This window comes from Ranitomeya variabilis, chromosome 5, assembly GCF_051348905.1.
Source record: "Ranitomeya variabilis isolate aRanVar5 chromosome 5, aRanVar5.hap1, whole genome shotgun sequence".
In the NCBI taxonomy this organism is placed as follows: Eukaryota; Metazoa; Chordata; class Amphibia; order Anura; family Dendrobatidae; genus Ranitomeya; species Ranitomeya variabilis.
This window is the reverse complement of record NC_135236.1, coordinates 424,893,246-424,911,953: the sequence shown is the minus strand read 5'-3', so window position 1 is coordinate 424,911,953 and position 18,708 is coordinate 424,893,246. Positions and strand designations below refer to the sequence as shown.

Below are 18,708 nucleotides of genomic sequence, written 5' to 3'. Positions count from 1 at the left end.
TCGGCTCCAATATCTGATAAGATGGCAGGGATATCCCCCTGAGGAAGACTCTTGGGAACCTGTGGAAAACATCAATGCCCAACAGAAGATTTCTCATTTTCATCAGAGATTCCCTGAGAAACCAGGTCCAGGATCGTCCTGAGGCCGCTTCTAAGGAGGGAGTAATGTCAGGACTCTGAATATTTTTTACCTTTTGTGCATTACTGCCCTTTTCCAAGATGGCGTCTTTGGTCTCATGTGCACTGTGTCTTCCTGCTATAAAACTCCACCCCAGCCTTCAGTCTGTACTAGAGTATTCTGCCTTGCATCCAGCTCCTGACCTCTGATTACTCCCTGGCTATATACCTGCTCCTGTGAACCTGTGTGGTGATCCTGCTACTCTGCTCTGAGTTCCTGCTGCATACACCAGTTTCCAGTAATCCTCCTTCATCTGCTGCTCGTGTTTACTTCCATCTGCATTTGCTGGACATGTAAGCTGTTTCTGCTCTGCAAAAACCTGAGACTATTAACCAGGCCTCCCTGGATGAGCTAGGATATCATTTGAACTGCCTAATAAGCATATCTATCTGTGCCTGGACTAAGACAAGGATTTATTCGTGTCAAGTATCCTCAAGAATAACTGTGCTTCGTAGACTTTCTGTGTGATTGCATTTTCCTCTGAAGTTTCCTATAGACTGCTAAGCTGCATTTGATATTTGCACCAAGTGTTGTGGACTTGAGTTTCTCTCTGCACCTGTTTGAATCACCGTGTGATAATATAGACTTTACCACTTATAAAACTGTGTCCTGTAGTTGTCTTGTTCCACGCAAAGAGACTCCTGAGTTATCCCCTATAATTATTACAACAGGTGTGGGCAATCCCTTCGTTATGTCATTCTCAATTAAGCAGATAAAAGGCCTGAAGTTGATTTAAGGTGTGGTGCTTGCATTTGGAAGGTTTTGCTGTTAAGTAAACATGTGGTCAAAGGAGCTCTCCATGCAGGTGAAACAAGCCATCCTTAAGCTGCGAAAAGAGAAAAAACCCATCCGAGAAATTGCTACAATATTGGGAGTGGCAAAATCTACAGTTTGGTACATCCTGAGAAAGAAAGAAAGCACTGGTGAACTCATCAATGCAAAAAGGCCTGGGCGCCCACGGAAGACAACAGTGGTGGATGATCGCAGAATAATCTCCATGGTGAAGAGAAACCCCTTCACAACAGCCAACCAAGTGAGCAACACTCTCCAGGAGGTAGGTGTATCAATATCCAAATCTACCACAAAGAGAAGACTGCATGAAAGTAAATACAGAGGGTTCACTGCATGGTGCAAGCCACTCATAAGCATCAAGAATAAAAAGGCTAGACTGGACTTTGCTAAAAAAACATCTAAAAAAGCCAGCACAGTTCTGGAAGAACATTCTTTGGACAGATGAAACCAAGATCAACCTCTACTAGAATGATGGAAAGAGAAAAGTATGGCGAAGGCATGGTACAGCTCATGATCCAAAGAATACCACGTCATCTGTAAAACACGGCGGAGGCAGTGTGATGGCTTGGACATGCATGGCACATGACACAGGACAGAAGCAGACGAATGAATTCTGAGGTATTCAGACACATACTGTGTGCTCAGATCTAGCCAAATGCAGCCAAACTGATTGGTCGTCGTTTCATACTACAGATAGTGTTGAGCATTCCGATACCGCAAGTATCGGGTATCGGCCGATACTTGCGGGTATCGGAATTCCGATGCCGAGATCCGATACTTTTGTGGTATCGGGAATCGGTATCGGGATTAATATCAATGTGTAAAAGAAAGAATTAAAATAAAAAATAGGGATATACTCACCTCTCCGACGCAGCCTGGACTTTACCGCCGTAACCGGGAGCCGTTGTACCTAAAAATGCACGCTTGAAGGGCCTTAGATGACGTCACGGCGCTCTGATTGGTCCGTAGCGGTCGCGTGACCGCTACGCGACCAATCACAAAGCAGTGACGTCACCTAAGGTATTTCAAGCGCTTGAAAGACCTTAGGTGACATCACTGCTTTGTGATTGGTCGCGTAGCGGTCACGCGACCGCTACGCGACCAATCAGAAGCTGCGGACGTCTTCTAAGGTATTTCAAGCGCTTGAAAGACCTTAGGTGACGTCACTGCTTTGTGATTGGTCGCGTAGCCGTCACGCGACCGCTACGGACCAATCAGAGCGCCGTGACGTCATCTAAGGCCCTTCAAGCGCGCATTCTTAGGTACAAAGGCTCCCGGTTACGGCGGTAAAGTCCAGGCTGCGTCGGAGAGGTGAGTATATCCCTATTTTTTATTTTAATTCTTTCTTTTACACATTGATATGGATCCCAGGGCCTGAAGGAGAGTTTCCTCTCCTTCAGACCCTGGGAACCATACAGGATACCGTCCGATACTTGGTGTCCCATTGACTTGTATTGGTATCGGGTATCGGTATCGGATTAGATCCGATACTTTGCCGGTATCGGCCGATACTTACCGATACTTTCAAGTATCGGACGGTATCGCTCAACACTAACTACAGATGTACAATGATCCAAAACATAAAGCCAAAGCAACCCAGGAGTTTATTAAAGCAAAGAAGTGGAATATTCTTGAATGGCCAAGTCAGTCACCTGATCTCAACCCAATTGAGCATGCATTTCACTTGTTAAAGACTAAACTTCAGACAGAAAGGCCCACAAACAAACAGCAACTGAAAACCACCGCAGTGAAGGCCTGGCAGAGCATCAAAAGGAGGAAACACAGCGTCTGGTGATGTTCATGAGTTCAAGACTTCAGGCAGTCATTGCCAACAAAGGGTTTTCTACTAGAAGGTACTAGAAATGAACATTTTATTTAAAATTATTGAATCTGTCCAATTACTTTTGGTCCCTTTAAAAACAGGGTGGCACATGTTAAGGAGCTGAAACTCCTAAACCCTTCATCCAATTTTAATGTGGATACCCTCAAATGAAAGCTGAAAGGCTGAACTTCAACTGCATCTGAATTGTTTTGTTTAAAATTCATTGTGGTAATGTCTATAACCAAAATTAGAAAAATGTTGTCTCTGTCCAAATATATATGGACGTAACTGTATATATATATGCGCACGGGAAGTTAAGTACTGCTTGCCTTTGTTCTATTTATTACTAGATGGATATGCAGTATTGTTAAGGTATGTCCACTAGAGGTCGCAATTCTACATAGTATATATAAATCTGTAGTTCCTAAAAAGGCATATATATCTTTATATTGTGTTTAGTAGGTAGAAAAATATTATTCTTTGGTTGATACCTTTTAATGGCTAACTGATGGTAATAAATTGCAAGCTTTCGAGACTACTCAGGTGATGAAGAGACCCGAGTAGTCTTGACAGTTTGTTATTTATTACCATTATTCAGTTAACCTTTAACAAAATGCAAATGTATAGAACAAAAGAGAAATCTAAATCAAACCAAAATGTTATTTGGTGTTACCACTTTTTGCCTTTAACCCCTTTCTGACCTCGGACGGGACAGTACGTCCGAGGTTAGATCCCCCTCTTTGATGCAGGGCTCCAGCGGTGAGCCGGGAGATGTCAGCTGTTTTGAACAGCTAACATGTGCACGCAATAGCGGCGGGTGAAATCGCGATTCACCCGCCGCTATTAACTAGTTAAATGCCGTTGTCAAACGCTGACAGCGGCATTTAACAGGCGCATCTGGCCATCTGGCCGGAAATAAGCTCATCCCTGACCCCCGTCACATGATCGGGGGTCAGCGATGCATCAGAATGGTAACCATAGAGGTCCTTGAGACCTCTATGGTTACTGATCCCGGCTAGCTGTGAGCGCCACCCTGTGGTCGGCGCTCATAGCACACCTGCAATTCAGCTACCTAGCAGCGATCTGATGATCGCTGCTATGTAGCAGAGGCGATCGAGCTGTGCCAGCTTCTAGCCTCCCATGGAGGCTATTGAAGCATGGCAAAAGTAAAAAAAAAAAAGTTCAAAAAAATATGAAAAAAAATAAAAAAATATAAAAGTTTAAATCGCCCCCCCTTTCGCCCCATCCAAAATAAATCAATAAAAAAAAAAATCAAACCTACACATATTTGGTATCGCCGTGTTCAGAATCGCCCGATCTATCAAATAAAAAAAGGATTAACCTGATCTTTAAACGGCGTAGCAAGAAAAAAATTAGAAACGCCAGAATTCCGTTTTTTTGGTCGCCGCGACATTGCATTAAAATGCAATAACGGGCGATCAAAAGAACGTATCTGCACCAAAATGGTATCTAAAAATGCCAGCTCGGCACGCACAAATAAGCCCTCAACCGACCCCAGATCATGAAAAATGGAGACGCTACGGGTATCGGAAAATGGCACAATTTTTTTTTTTTTTAGCAAAGTTTGGATTTTTTTTTCACCACTTAGATAAAAGAGAACCTAGACATGTTTGGTGTCTTTGAACTCGTAATGAAAAATCATGGAAAATCATAATGGCAGGTCAGTTTTAGCATTTAGTGTACCTAGCAAAAAATCCAATCAAAAAACAAGTGTGCAATTGCACTTTTTTTTGCAATTTCACCGCACTTGGAATTTTTTTCCCGTTTTCTAGTACATGACATGCTAAAACCAATGATGTCATTCAAAAGTACAACTTGTTTCGCAAAAAATAAGCCCTTACATGGCCAAAATAAAAAAGTTATGGCTCTGGGAAGGAGGGGAGCGAAAAACGAACATGGAAAAATGGAAAATCCCAAGGTCATGAAAGGGTTAATGCAGCATCACTTCAAATCAGTGTTTGAAGAAACTTGGCAGGGAGGTTGCCCTAAACATCTTGGAGAACTAACCACAGATCTTATGTGGATGTCGAATTGGCAAATCCTTCTGTCTCTTATTATTATGATTATTTATTATTATGGCGCCATTTATTCCATGGCACTTTACATGTGAGGAGGGGTATACATAATAAAAACAAGTACAATAATCTTAAACAATACAAGTCATGACTGGTACAGGAGGAGAGAGGACCCTGCCCGCGAGGGTTCACAGTCTATAAGGGATGGGTGAGGATACAGCAGTACTGTCGATCCCAGACAGACTCAATGATGTTGAGATTGGGGCTCTGTGGGGGCCATATCCTCACTTTCAGGACTCATTGTTCTTATTTCCACAGAGGATAATTTTTAATGATAATGGCTGTATTTTTGGCATCCTGCTTCAGTACAAATGTGGACCCAATCAGATGTTCATGCATGATGGATAAGTATCTGCCTGTAGTTTTTAGCGTTGAGGGCACCCTTAATCCAGGCCGAATTCCCAACTCATATAATGAATTACAACCCCAAACTTCATGGAACTTCCAGCATGCTCCACTGTTGCGTGTAGACACTAATTATTGTTATGCTTTCCAGTCCTTCGGAGCACAAAGTTTTTTTTGCTTTAGCCAAATATTCCACATTTTTCTGTACCCCAGTTCCTGTCTTTTTGAGTCACATGACCTTGTTTCCATGTGGAAGGTATGTCCAGTTCTGATCAGACGTATCTGCCACTAGTTACTGTCAGTCCTGAGCTGAAGGCACTGCTGTACATTTTCTGTTTTCGATATGAAGTGTGCATGATATAGCTTTCATCTGCTGTACTAAGTTTCCTTTGCCAACCATTGCAAACAGTCCTCACTATAGTGTATTTCTTGGTGCTTTTTCAAAAGCCCTTGAGCAGCACATCTGGAAACCTCAGTCTGCTTTGAAATCTGTCTGGAAAACACCTGGCCGATGCAGTAGAACTACCTGTGTTCAGTCTTTCCACATTTTATGACCTATGATATGAAAGAAGAACAAAGAGTCCTGGAAGTGATGATGTAGACTCCTCATAGCCCAGATCTCAATCTCACCAAGACTTCTGGTATTGTGGGAAGAGACTAAAGGATTTGTGCAACCTATATCCACAGAAGATGTGTGGTTCCAAGACGATTGGAACAATCTCCCTGCCAAGTTTCTTTCAAAACTGTATGCGAGGGTACTAGAATAATTGATGCTATTTTACAGGCCACAGCAAATATTGATGTAACTTATATTTTTCCTGTTTATTCATTTTACATTTTGTTAATTGATAAAAATAAAGTATTAGCACTTCGACTTTTTTTTTTTAAAGCATTCTTACTGTGCAGGATTTTTTTGTACCTCATAAGCACCTTACTGTATATAGAGAGAGCCTGATGTGGGCGTGGTTAGCTTTCTCAGCTCTGCTGCATTTCTAAATCTAAAAGCTCTGCGTCAGAATGGCTGCACACAGTAAACTAAGTGATACATCATTGGATTTAGGGTCTCTTTGCACTCAGGTGAGGTAGCAAAATCCTGGTGACAGATTTCCTTTAAGTCTCCTTACGCTGTCTTGGCACGCTCCACAAGGAGAAACATTACACACTCTTGTCAGAGGCCTCTCACTTAGCCAAATCAGACCTTCTGCTTTGCACTGGTGAGGGGCAAGCACCCTGAAATGTGTCTGCAAATGGAGTGTCTGGTTTGGCTTTTTATCATAAGTCATGTGGCGACGTTTATTAAAGGGTCAGTATTGACTTTTAGGATTGCTACCCCTAATAGGTGACATTAGATTTCTAGTCATCTTCTTCTCTGAAGAGGATATTTGCATATTTAGAGTAGCTTCACATGGCCTATAAGTCTCCTTACGCCAGATTGGCACTGTCCACAAGTAGAAACACTTTGTGACATGTCTTTAGTACTTAGTAGAGCAAGTTTGGCTGTTATGTCCTGCTGCAAACATACATTGGATCTGACTATTCTTGGGCTTTTGTGTCTGTAAAGGTGCATGTCTTGGAGTTCAGTCATTAAGACGTTCAGGGTATATTGTGTGCAGTACTGTGCAAACTGAAAACTCAGTGGCTGTTGTCACTAAATTGTGCTTCAGATTTTTTGCCGCCACTTGAGGGGTTTGGACTACCTACCTCCTCAGAAATCTGGGGGCAGCCAGCGATAGCTTCCTCTTTCTGCTACTTCCCAGTAGAGTAACCAGTGCTCCTATAACTTTGAACTTGTGAACTCTGCCTCCAACGGTATCTCTAGGGACATTCAATGCCTTGCTGTCTTTTCATATCCTTTTCGTTGTTTGTGCAAGGAAATGATCTCGTAACATTCTGGACCACTCTATTGACAGAGGCCATTGACCATGAGGAATAAGATTCATCAGGAACTCTGGCAGAACCTGGTTTCTGGCTATGCATCAAAATTGCAGCAGATTTTGAGAGCCAAAAGTGCTCTACTAAGTAATAAAGACACTTGTCATAAAGAGGTTGAATAATTCTGGGAATGCAATAGACATTAAAAGTAGCATTTAGTGTTGAATTTAAAGAAAAACTTGTTATATTAGTTGCATTGAATTATTTAAATTGTTCTTGTTAAATTGTTTTATTGCAAACAGCAGAAAGTATGTACATTTAACAAATAATATGAATTTGCAATGGTGGTGAATAATTTTGATAAGAACTATATATATATATATATATATATATATATATATATATATATATATATATATATATATATATTGCTAATGTATATACTGAAGTAAGATTACAGCTAGCGATGTTTGGTAATAAAGTGTCCTATTCTCAGAGTTTCTTCAATATTCCTGTTTCATTAGATCCAGTAAGCAGAGTGTGTTTAAAACCAAAGAACCCAAAAGATGCTTTGAGCACCTATATAAATGCAAATTTTATCAGGGTGAGTATGATTTGGTCATTTTCCATAATATTAAATGTACCGTACAGATTATGGTCACTTACAGTGCCTTGGAAAAGTATTCATGCCCTGTGAACTTTTCCACATTTTTTTTCATGTTACACCTACAGACTTAAATTTTTTTTATTGGGATTTTATGTGATATGCAATATAAAGTAGTAAGTATTTGTGAAGTATAAAGGAAATGATACATGGTTTTCTACATATTTTAAAAATATAAATCTGAAAATTGTAACAAGCATTTGTATTTAGCCGCTCTGAGTCAATTCTTTGTAGGGCCAACTTTCACTGTAATTACTGCTGTAAGTCTTTTGGGGTATGTCTCTACCAGCTTTACATATCTAGAGGCTGAATATTTTGCCCATTTATCTTTGCAAACTAGCTCTAGCTCAGTGAGATTGGATGGGGCAGCAATTTTCAAGTCTTGCCAAAGATTCTCAATGGGATTTAGGTCTGGACTTTGACTGGGCCATTCATACACATGAATATGATTAGATCTAAACCATTCTATTGCAGCTCTGTCAGTATGGTTAGGGTTTTTGTCCTGCTGGAAGGTGAACCTATGCCACAGTCTCAAGTCTTTGCAGCCTCAAACAGGTTTTCCCTGTATTTAGGTCCATCCATCTTCCCATCAACTCTGACCAGCTTCACTGTCCCTGTTGAAGAAAAGCTTCCCCACAGCATGATGCTGCCATTATCATGTTTGACAGTGGGGATTGGAATTTTCTGTCACACATAGTGTTTTGCATTTAGCCCAGAAAATTCTACTTTGGTCACATCTGACCAGAGCACCTTTCAAAAATGGCTTCATTCTTGCCAATCTTCCATAAAAGCTAGATTTGTGGAGTACACAACTAATAGTTGTTCTGTGGGCAGATTCTCCCACCTGAACTGTGGATCTCTGCAGCTCCTCCAGAGTTACCATGGGCCTCTTGGCTGTTTCAGTTGTCTCCTTGCTTGGGATGTCAGTTTAGGTGAGTATCCATGTCTTGGTAGGTTTAGGTTTATTGTAGTGCCACACTCATTTTTAGATGATGGATTGAACAGTGCTCCATAAGATGTTCAGAGCTTGGGTTATTTTTTGTAACCTAACCCTGCTTTACTCTTCTCCTTAACTTTATCGTTGACCTCTCTGGTGTGTTTCTTGGTTTTCATGATGCTGTTTGATCCCTATTGTTCTCAAACAAACTTCTGAGTCCTTGACAGAACAGATGTAGTCATACTGAGAATAAATTACACACAGGTACACTCAATTTACTTATTAATAATATTTATTAAGGATATGCAACAACATGGGGTAGAGGGGGAACAAAATACCAAAGAAAGGGCACTCTGCCAGGGGACGACTAAGTTAGTTACAAAATAATGTGCTAACACATGAGAATTATATGAAATATTTGATCAAATGGCAAATTCATATAGCCAAATAATTATTCACATATATTAATACCACAGCCGTAATAAAAATCAATGGAATAGTAATGCAACAGGTATATTCATATGTAGAGGTAGATAGATAAATAAAGTGCTAGTGCAGACATGCTAATGGCCAAGGCAAAAACTTCATAATCAAACAGAAGTGGACAGAATTGTGTGCTGCGGACTTATAATAAGTCCCAAATAAGGCCGCATGATAATTACCTGTTACTAATGTGAGAGACGTCCCCTGGATTCGCCCTGCCCCGACGTGCATTTCGGCATCTGCCTTCGTCAGGGGGGGTTGAAGGCAGACGTCGAAACACGAGTCGGTGGCTGGGCACATCCAGGGGTAAAATAATAGCAAAATAATAATCAGAATTAAGTTTGGCATGTTGGTTTGGACCATCACAACAGTTATGGTCTCTCATCAGGCCTCCAGGGAAAATTAATTGCCAATCCCTGCATTAGAAAGTCTTTCATATTCCAAGATCAGTATTACATTATAATATGCAAACAGTTATAATAAATGCTGTGTATGATTAGGCCATTGCTTAGTCATATATGTTTTATGTTGTAGTTGAAACACTTTTTTTTCCCAGACCTTGAGAGACAAGAATATGCTCTAACACAAGTACATATTGCAGCAGGCTCCTATTATCACCAAAAGTTTTCCTACCAAACTGAAAGGGGCTGTTTGATTAATAAGATCCAATTTGTAATATCTTGCTAAGGAATTAAGAATCCAAAGTCCCTAAACTATGTCCCTTATGTATTATCTAGATCACATAGTGTCAGTCACTCTGGAGAACTCAGCAGGACCTAACATTACACTGACAGACTATATGAATAAAATAAGATTTGTGCAATGCTTCATTCTTGCTGTGGGGGTGCTATATCAATATTGAAGACTTGTTGTCAGGTTCCCCTTGCAGCTGTTTCCTGGAAGTCCAAGTATACCTGGATCTAGAGCAAGGGTGCACATACTGTGGTCCATTTGTCTGTGCGGTCCCTAGCATTTGGATCGCAAACATGTTTGTCTTAGTCTAGTGTTTGCTCATGTATTAAGTTGCTATTTATGGGTATCTCTGAGACCCCAATATATCTGCAGAATCGAGATTTCCTGATCCTTTGTGGCATTCCAGTAGGAGTAGGTGACATAGAGAGGTTTCTATTCATTCATGTGGTTCTCTTCATTATTGATTTTTTAAAGTAGTGAGACACTGGCTATTTCAGTAACTCCACCACCAATAAACTACAAAAGGAGGGAGGTGCATAGTTTAAACAATGCAGAAAGGACCCCTGAAAGCTACAACGCCACCTATTAGACATTTAAGACATATACCACCAATACGCCATAAATGTCTCATATGATAACTCTGAGTTTTATTACTGCCCTTGGTTTTGAGCAGTCTTATGTCCCTCGGACCAGAGCAGGTTGTCCACCCCTGTTCAATAGAGTATCACTCATGGCACTCTTAGATAGAAGGGGTTAGAAGCAAAGTTTTCTTACGAAGCATTTTCCCTTCTAGTCAATGATTAATATAATATCTTCCCTAGCTCCATAACCTTCTATAATAAGAACAGCAAAGGCAAGAACTGCACACAAACTCTTAGTGATGGCTTCAATACCAGCTTTTGTAAGATTTCCATGCAGATTTCTCACTTCTCTTTTAATAAACTTACTTTTTATTGATTTATTTGTTCTATTAAAGTTCATGAAGGCACTCAACAAATGTATCAAAAAGAAGTGAAGCTTGCATACAAGATCATTTTGTCTGCAGGAAAGATATATAGGCAAATTGATTAAAACTCTTTAACACCATACTGCATGTCGATGAATGATGGCTTTATGAATATTTACATGATAACTATTAAATATTCACATTTACTTATTAATTTTCTTATCTATGATAGGGTTACGGTGGTAAAGAGAGGAACTTCATCGCAACTCAAGGACCAATGATTAACACAGTCAATGATTTTTGGCAGATGGTTTGGCAAGAAGATGTCCCTGTTATTGTTATGATCACCAAGCTCAAGGAAAAAAATGAGGTATCAATGTACAATCCAGAAATCAGAAACTTGCCCTATATGTGAAATAGTAACAGGTCTTTCAAGTAGAATATATGCATAAATGTTGCTATATACTATTTTTCTCCAATTATCAGTCACCACTAGGGTTGAGCGACCTTGCCTGTTTTAGGGTCGAGTGGTGTTTCACGAAACCCGACTATCTGAAAAGCCGAGTCGGGCGAAATCGGCCGATTACTTTGAAAAATCAGGGATCGGCCGGAACACGAAACCCAATGCACGTCAATGGGGAAAAATCTCTCTCTCTCTCTCTCTCTCTCTCTCTCTCTCTCTCTCTCCTTCGTCCCGTCCCAGCAAAGAAAATCTCGTGTTACACATTGCAAATCCCTACTGCACACAAGCGCTAAAATGGCGATAGGCGTACACGCCCCTAAGACCTATGTCATCACTCTGCCCACGCTCCTTCATTGGCTGAAAAAATGGCGCTAAACGCGTCATACGAAACGCGACTTTGGCACCAAGATCGCGTTCTGCATGGCCGACCCCGCACAGGGATCGGGTCGGGTTTCATGAGACGCCGACTTTGCCAAAAGTCGGCGACTTATGAAAATGACCGATCCGTTTCGCTCAACCCTAGTCACCACTTCTTCCCACTCAATTCCCTACACTGATCGGTCAGTGAAAACTGCTCAAATCTGTCTTCAGATCTGTATTCAGTGAGGGATAAAAATACAACTGCTGCCTATAGAAGTCTATGGAGATTGGAGCATTAAGAAGCTGGAGGGATACACAAGCAGAAGAGACACAAAAACTGCTTAATAATGTAGATATGAGTCATTGAATGTCCAGAAATAGTGTTTTTCTTCAAACTCATGTCAGATTATTGTGAAAAGCTACTTGAAAGCGCAAGTACATCTTAAGAATTGTACATACACAGTAAGAAAAGATAAATCCGTTCATGACTTATTGTATGTAGCAGAGCGTTGATCATTGTGTAGTACTTGTGCCATTAGATAATGTTTTGGTATGCGTTGATTCTTAGATCCATCTTCATGGAGCCCCTACAGATCCATAGTTTGAAGTTGTAGGCGCTCTGTGTACTGCTATATGAAGCTACCTGTAAGCACTGCATTGCAGGAATGTTCTTCTTTAGTATTATGGCACTGCAATACTTCTATGTCCAGGTACCAATACAAAAAAATTACAAATAAACTTTCCTAAGGGTATGATCACACAGGGCGTTTTTGCTGCTTTTTTTCTGCAGCAAAGCCTGATTTCTTGGCAGGAAAGAAGCTGCGGCAAAAACGCAGGTTTAGGTGCGTTTTTGGTGCAGATTTTTGGTGCATTTTTGGGGCTTACCTGTGTCTCTTTGTCCATGCTAATGTCCATGACTTTTCTCCAGAAAAAAGGCTGAAAATAATGATACCTGCATTTTTGCTGCGTTTTTGCAACACCCATTCAAGCTAATAGGCGAAAAAAGCTGCAAAAACGCTGAAAGAAGTGATGCTCTATGTCCAAAAAATGCAGCAAAGCACAAAATCCTGATGACAAAAAAAGCCAATGTGTGTGCACGAGATTTCTGAAAGCTCATAGGCTTTGCTGGTACTGTAAAAAGCAGCTGAAAATTAGCATATAAAAGCAGCAAAAACGCCCTGTGTGAACATACCATAAGCCTTCAACACCATTTTTCTGCCTAACCAAACTTAATATATTTTGTTCTATGAGCTTTAGCTTTTGGTAGAGTTCTTTCAATGTTCTGGAATATAAGTATTTCTCACAGATTATACGGTATTTTATTATGGTCAGTATATTTTACATCTTATTTTAGACTTTATAGGGTTTCCACTATGTAATATCATTATTTGTTGAAAATACTTTGGTTCCTTGCAGCTCTTAGGCCCAAGCAAGGCAAGATAGGCAAGATAAGATTATAATAGGACAGTGTCAGGGCAAGACTTGTCCATTCCAGTGAGTTTTTGTAGACTCTTTACTTTTAACATTAGCCATTACTTGATGGTATGGGATACCACGTTACTATTGCCTGTGATCTATATTATATAAATATGAGATGGGATACAGCAGTAAATCAGGTTTCGGAACTTATGTCTACAGTTACTATAGTTAGCAATCTGTTATGTGTTATTGCTTATATACATTGAGTAATAGTAAATAATCAAGACGTTCATGAAAAACTGTATGACTACAATGCACATCATCACTATAGCCAATCACTGACCTCAGTCACCTGCTAATGTAGACAGCATAAGATGCTAAGCTAAAGGTACCTTCACACTAAACAACTTTCCAACGAGAACGACAATGATCCGTGACGTTGCAGCGTCCTGGATAGCGACCTCGTTGTGTTTGACACGCAGCAGTGATCTGGATCCTGCTGTGACATCGTTGGTCGGAGCTAGAAGGCCAGCACCTTATTTCGTCGCTGGATCGGCGTGTATCGTCATGTTTGACAGCAAAAGCAACGATGTCAGCAATGTTTTACATGAAGCGTGAACGATAAGTGAGTCGCCGTTACGTCACTGGATCGCTCCTGCATCGTTCTGGAGCTGCTGTGTTTGACGTCTCTACAGCGACCTAAACAGCGACGCTCCAGCGATCTAGTTTAGGTCGGATTGTTGTCTATATCGCTGGAGCGTCGCTTAGTGTAACGGTACCTTAAGTGATCGGCTACAGTGTGAAAGAGTCATGTCACAGCTGCACTGTGTAAAGAATCACTGGAGCAGCGGCTGAGAGGTAGTGTTGGACCTGGGGAGCATAAGTAGTAGCTTTTTAAAATTATTTTAACCAAGCACTGGCAGATTGGGTGAAAAGCACTGTTCTTGGTAATTAATGTCAGATAAAGGTGTTGTAAAGTTTTAAGATACAAATCTGTGGTCACTCTGTGCAGACCTGTGAATCCTCACTTCACATGCACTACGTATTTTGAGGATTCTCCGGTGCCAGCACCAGGAACATGCGATTTGCAAACTTCTAGCCACATTCCCACTAGACTGTATCTAGCCTTGCTCTATACACTTTAATTGAGCAAGACGGCATAAAGTCTAGTCGTCACGTGAACGCATGTATACAAATCACATGCTTGCAGTCATGTGCCCGCCACTCAAGGCGCTGACAAAAGAGAAACGCTGAAACCAGAGATTCACAAGTCTGCAGTCACATAGCGTGACTGCAGACTTGTAGCTTAAGATCGGACAACACCTTTAATGAATTCACAGCTATGAACATGGCAGATCTGTCAGTGATGGAAGCATATATGACAGCGAAAAAGGAATAATATCTAGCAATGTGAACATATCATCAGAATCATATCTCTGATTTCCTCCAATTGCTCCTAGGGCATTCCAATACGTAACCTTATAAGCCAGAGCTCTAGCATTCTGTTGACATTGGCTTCTATGCGAGGGGCAGTGGCGTAACTACCGCGGTCGCCACTTCGACCGGGCCCTGCAGATCAGGGGCCTGGTGGGTCAGATGCATTTTACTGGCTGCCTAATGGGGATGCATTATATTGCACTGGTTCCTAATAGGGGTGCATTATATTGTACTCACTGCCTAATGGGGTTGCATTATATTGCACTGGCAGCCTAATGGGGTGCATTATATTGTACTGGCTGCCTAATGGGGGTGCATTATAGTGTACTGGCTGCCTAATGGGGATGCATTATATTGTACTGGCTGCCTAATGGCGATGCATTATAGTGTACTGGCTGCCTAATGGGGGTGCATTATAGTGTACTGGCTGCCTAATGGGGGTGCATTATATTGTACTGGCTGCCTAATGGGGGACCATTATACTATACAGGTTGCCTAATGGGGGTGCAATAAACTATACAGGTTGCCTAATGGGGGTGCATTATACTATACAGGCTGCCTAATGGGGTTGCATTATATTGCACTGGCAGCCTAATGGGGTGCATTATATTGTACTGGCTGCCTAATGGGGGTGCATTATAGTGTACTGGCTGCCTAATGGGGATGCATTATATTGTACTGGCTGCCTAATGGCGATGCATTATAGTGTACTGGCTGCCTAATGGGGGTGCATTATAGTGTACTGGCTGCCTAATGGGGGTGCATTATATTGTACTGGCTGCCTAATGGGGGACCATTATACTATACAGGTTGCCTAATGGGGGTGCAATAAACTATACAGGTTGCCTAATGGGGGTGCATTATACTATACAGGCTGCCTAATGGGGGTGCATTATAGTGTACTGGCTGCCTAATGGGGGTGCATTATAGTGTACTGGCTGCCTAATGGGGGTGCATTATATTGTACTGGCTGCCTAATGGGGGAGCATTATACTATACAGGTTGCCTAATGGGTGTGCAACAAACTATACAGGTTGCCTAATGGGGGTGCATTATACTATACAGGCTGCCTAATGGTAATGAATTATACTATACAGGCTGCCTAATGGGGGTGCATTATACTATACAGGCCAATGGGGAGTGCATTATACTATACAGGCCAATGGGGAAAGCAGTATACTATACAGGCCTAATGGGGGAGCATTATACTATACAGGTTGCCTAATGGGTGTGCAATAAACTATACAGGTTGCCTAATGGGGGTGCATTATACTATACAGGCTGCCTAATGGGAATGAATTATACTATACAGGCTGCCTAATGGGGGTGCATTATACTATACAGGCCTATAGGGAGTGCATTATGCTATACAGGCCAATGGGGAGTGCATTATACTATACAGGCCAATGGGGAAAGCAGTATACTATACAGGCCTAATGGGGGTGCATTATACTATACAGGCTGCCTAATGAGGGTGCATTATACTATACAGGTGGCCTAATGGGAGTTCATTATGCTATACAGGATGCCTAATGGGGGTGCATTATACTATACAGGCTGCCTAATGGGGGTGCATTATACTATACAGACTGCATAATGGGGTGCATTATACTATACAGGCCAATGGGGAGAGCAGTATACTATACAGGCTGCCTAATGGGGGTGCATTATACTATAAAGGCCTATGGGGAGTGCATTATACTATACAGACCAATAGGGAGTGCATTATACTATACAGGCCAATGGGGAGAGCAGTATACTATACAGGCCTATGGGGGTGCATTATACTATACAGGCTGCCTAATGGAGTGCATTATACTATACAGGCTGCCTAATGGGGGTGCATTATACTATACAGGCTGCCTTATGGGGGTGCATTATACTATACAGACTGCCTAATGGGAGTGCATTATACTATAGAGGCCAATAGGAAGTGCATTATACTATGCAGGCCAATGGGGAGTGCATTATACTATACAGGCCAATGGGGAGTGCACTATACTATACAGGCCTTTGGGGAGTGCATTCTACTAAACAGGCCAATAGGGGTGCATTATAGTTCTTATATGGATCCCCGTGACTTCTATGTAAGCCCCTGATGAGTATAATGGTTTATTTTCTTTTATACATTACAGAACAATGGCAGCACGGGAGACAAATATATACGAGAATGGGGCACCGGATAGTTACGCCACTGAGGTCAGACTATACAACATTGCAACAAACCTGTAGTGTGCAAAATGAATAGGGAAAATGTGAATTTGGGTGGAAAATATTTTGGCATGAGGGGGGCCCCATTTGAAAGTTCGCACCAGGGCCCATAACTTTGTAGTTACGCCACTGGCGAGTGGCTACGTCTAAGTAAAGTGTATATTTTACCTAGTATAGTCTGATTTAATCTAAGCCATCTACAGATGGTTTATTGGACTGGTCCGGGTACAACTGTATTTTTAGACCTTTGTTTTCTCATGTTTAGAATTTCCCTCGGATTCATAGGGAGGAGTAGGGGCTGCAGATCAGATAATGTGACAATGTGAACATTTCCACAATGGGTGGCTGCTGAACTTTTAAATGTTATTCTTTCCCCTAATCATCTTATAAGGGAGCTTGTCACAATATTTCAGGCAGTGATTTAGCTGAGCCCATGCGTGTTACAAGCTCAAGGGACTCTTGATAGTTCATCTTGTTGAAATGCTGAACAGGTTAGTTGGATAAACCAGATTCATAGATGTATATACATTTACCATCACGTCTGTTTGTATGTAGACTTTGTGTTAATTGTATGTTATGCAGTAGTTTCTTCAGGATAAAATACTTGTGATTACATAGTTTGTCACATACATCAAAAAGTTTGTGTGCAAGGAACATTTGGAAACTGTACCGTAATAAGTGACGAGGTCTGTGTGTGTGATTATCCATGCAGTACTCACAATACACTAGGATGTATATTTGCATAGAATGTGTTTTATCTCTACTCTACTGTACATGCTGGGGATCAGTCTTTTTATTTCCACAGTGGGCGAGGTGTAGTCATTGGTCCAAAGTGGATAACATGTATAGAATGAAATATATAAATTAGTATATCACCTTAATGGATGTAGCAGTAACATATATGACAACAATAAACTGATCCAGGAAAGGTCAAGATGTTCTAAAACTAAACAACATACATAATGACTCGCTTTCCTGCTGTTCTTCCTACGCTGTTCTTTGTTTTTTTCTATTATGTCTTAAATGCGATAGAAAATTATATAAATTACAGTCATGAGATGAAATCTAAATTAGCCGTTCCTATGCTCTTGTTATTGCAATACATTAAGTTCAGGCATTTTGAGTCATCCATATTTCGTAGCTTACAGGTTTCTATCCCAACACACTTTGAAAGACTCTAGAAATGGTCCCTCAACGAAGTGTTTGATCTCTGATGTCTATAATATTATACAGAACCCTGATGGAAATTCCTTGACTAGGCATCCATATATGCTCAAATGGGTAGAGCCCTAAGTGATGCCGATTGGAGATTTGTATGGTCAAGAGCAGCCATTTTGACATCTTGTATCTCTTATAAAGAGATTCAATACAAGATCCTTCACTTCTGGTACCACACTCCCGAGCTTCTACATAAATTAGCTCCATCTATTTCCCCCTTGTGTTGCAAATGTACCTTGTTGGCAGGATCTATATTCCACCTATTCTGGTGTATGTACAAACTTTGATTAAACAGTTCTTTGATCAAGACATATCGCTAGATCCTCAACACTTTTTACTTAATATTTTCCCGCACAGTATTTCTAAAAGAACCGTTAGGTTTCTCGTACACATATTGACAGCTGCAAGATGTTTGATAGCTTCTCATTGGAAACAAACTTCTCTGCGTCTATAAATGACTTCTACACTAAGATCAAAGATATTAGAAATTTTTAATATTGCACTGCTCTGAATGAATAAAAGGTTGAGAGATTCAACTTAATTTAGTCTCCATGGGACACCTTTTGGGTACGTCTCAGTATTTAGGAACCTTATTCACTAGGTCATATCCCCTAATCCTTTAACGCCTAACACCCTTCTTCATCCTCTTACCCTTCTGTCTACTTGTATGCCTCACATGTATTCCTCTTATTCTTTATTTTGTTATATATATATATATATATATATATATATATATATATATATATATTATATATATGAAATTTGAATATCTC

General features: G+C 40.8%; 1 protein-coding gene across 3 annotated transcripts in view; it reads left to right on the top strand.

Moving 5' to 3' along the window:
• The window catches only part of PTPRR (protein tyrosine phosphatase receptor type R), a 393,781-nt gene that overhangs the window by 312,652 nt on the left and 62,421 nt on the right, over positions 1 to 18,708 (top strand). For all 3 annotated transcript variants that reach the window (XM_077265278.1, XM_077265279.1, XM_077265280.1), the window contains 2 exons: positions 7,629 to 7,708; positions 11,060 to 11,197. In XM_077265278.1, coding sequence (XP_077121393.1) covers positions 7,629 to 7,708; positions 11,060 to 11,197 — 218 coding nt within the window. The remainder of the gene's footprint in view (positions 1 to 7,628; positions 7,709 to 11,059; positions 11,198 to 18,708) is intronic.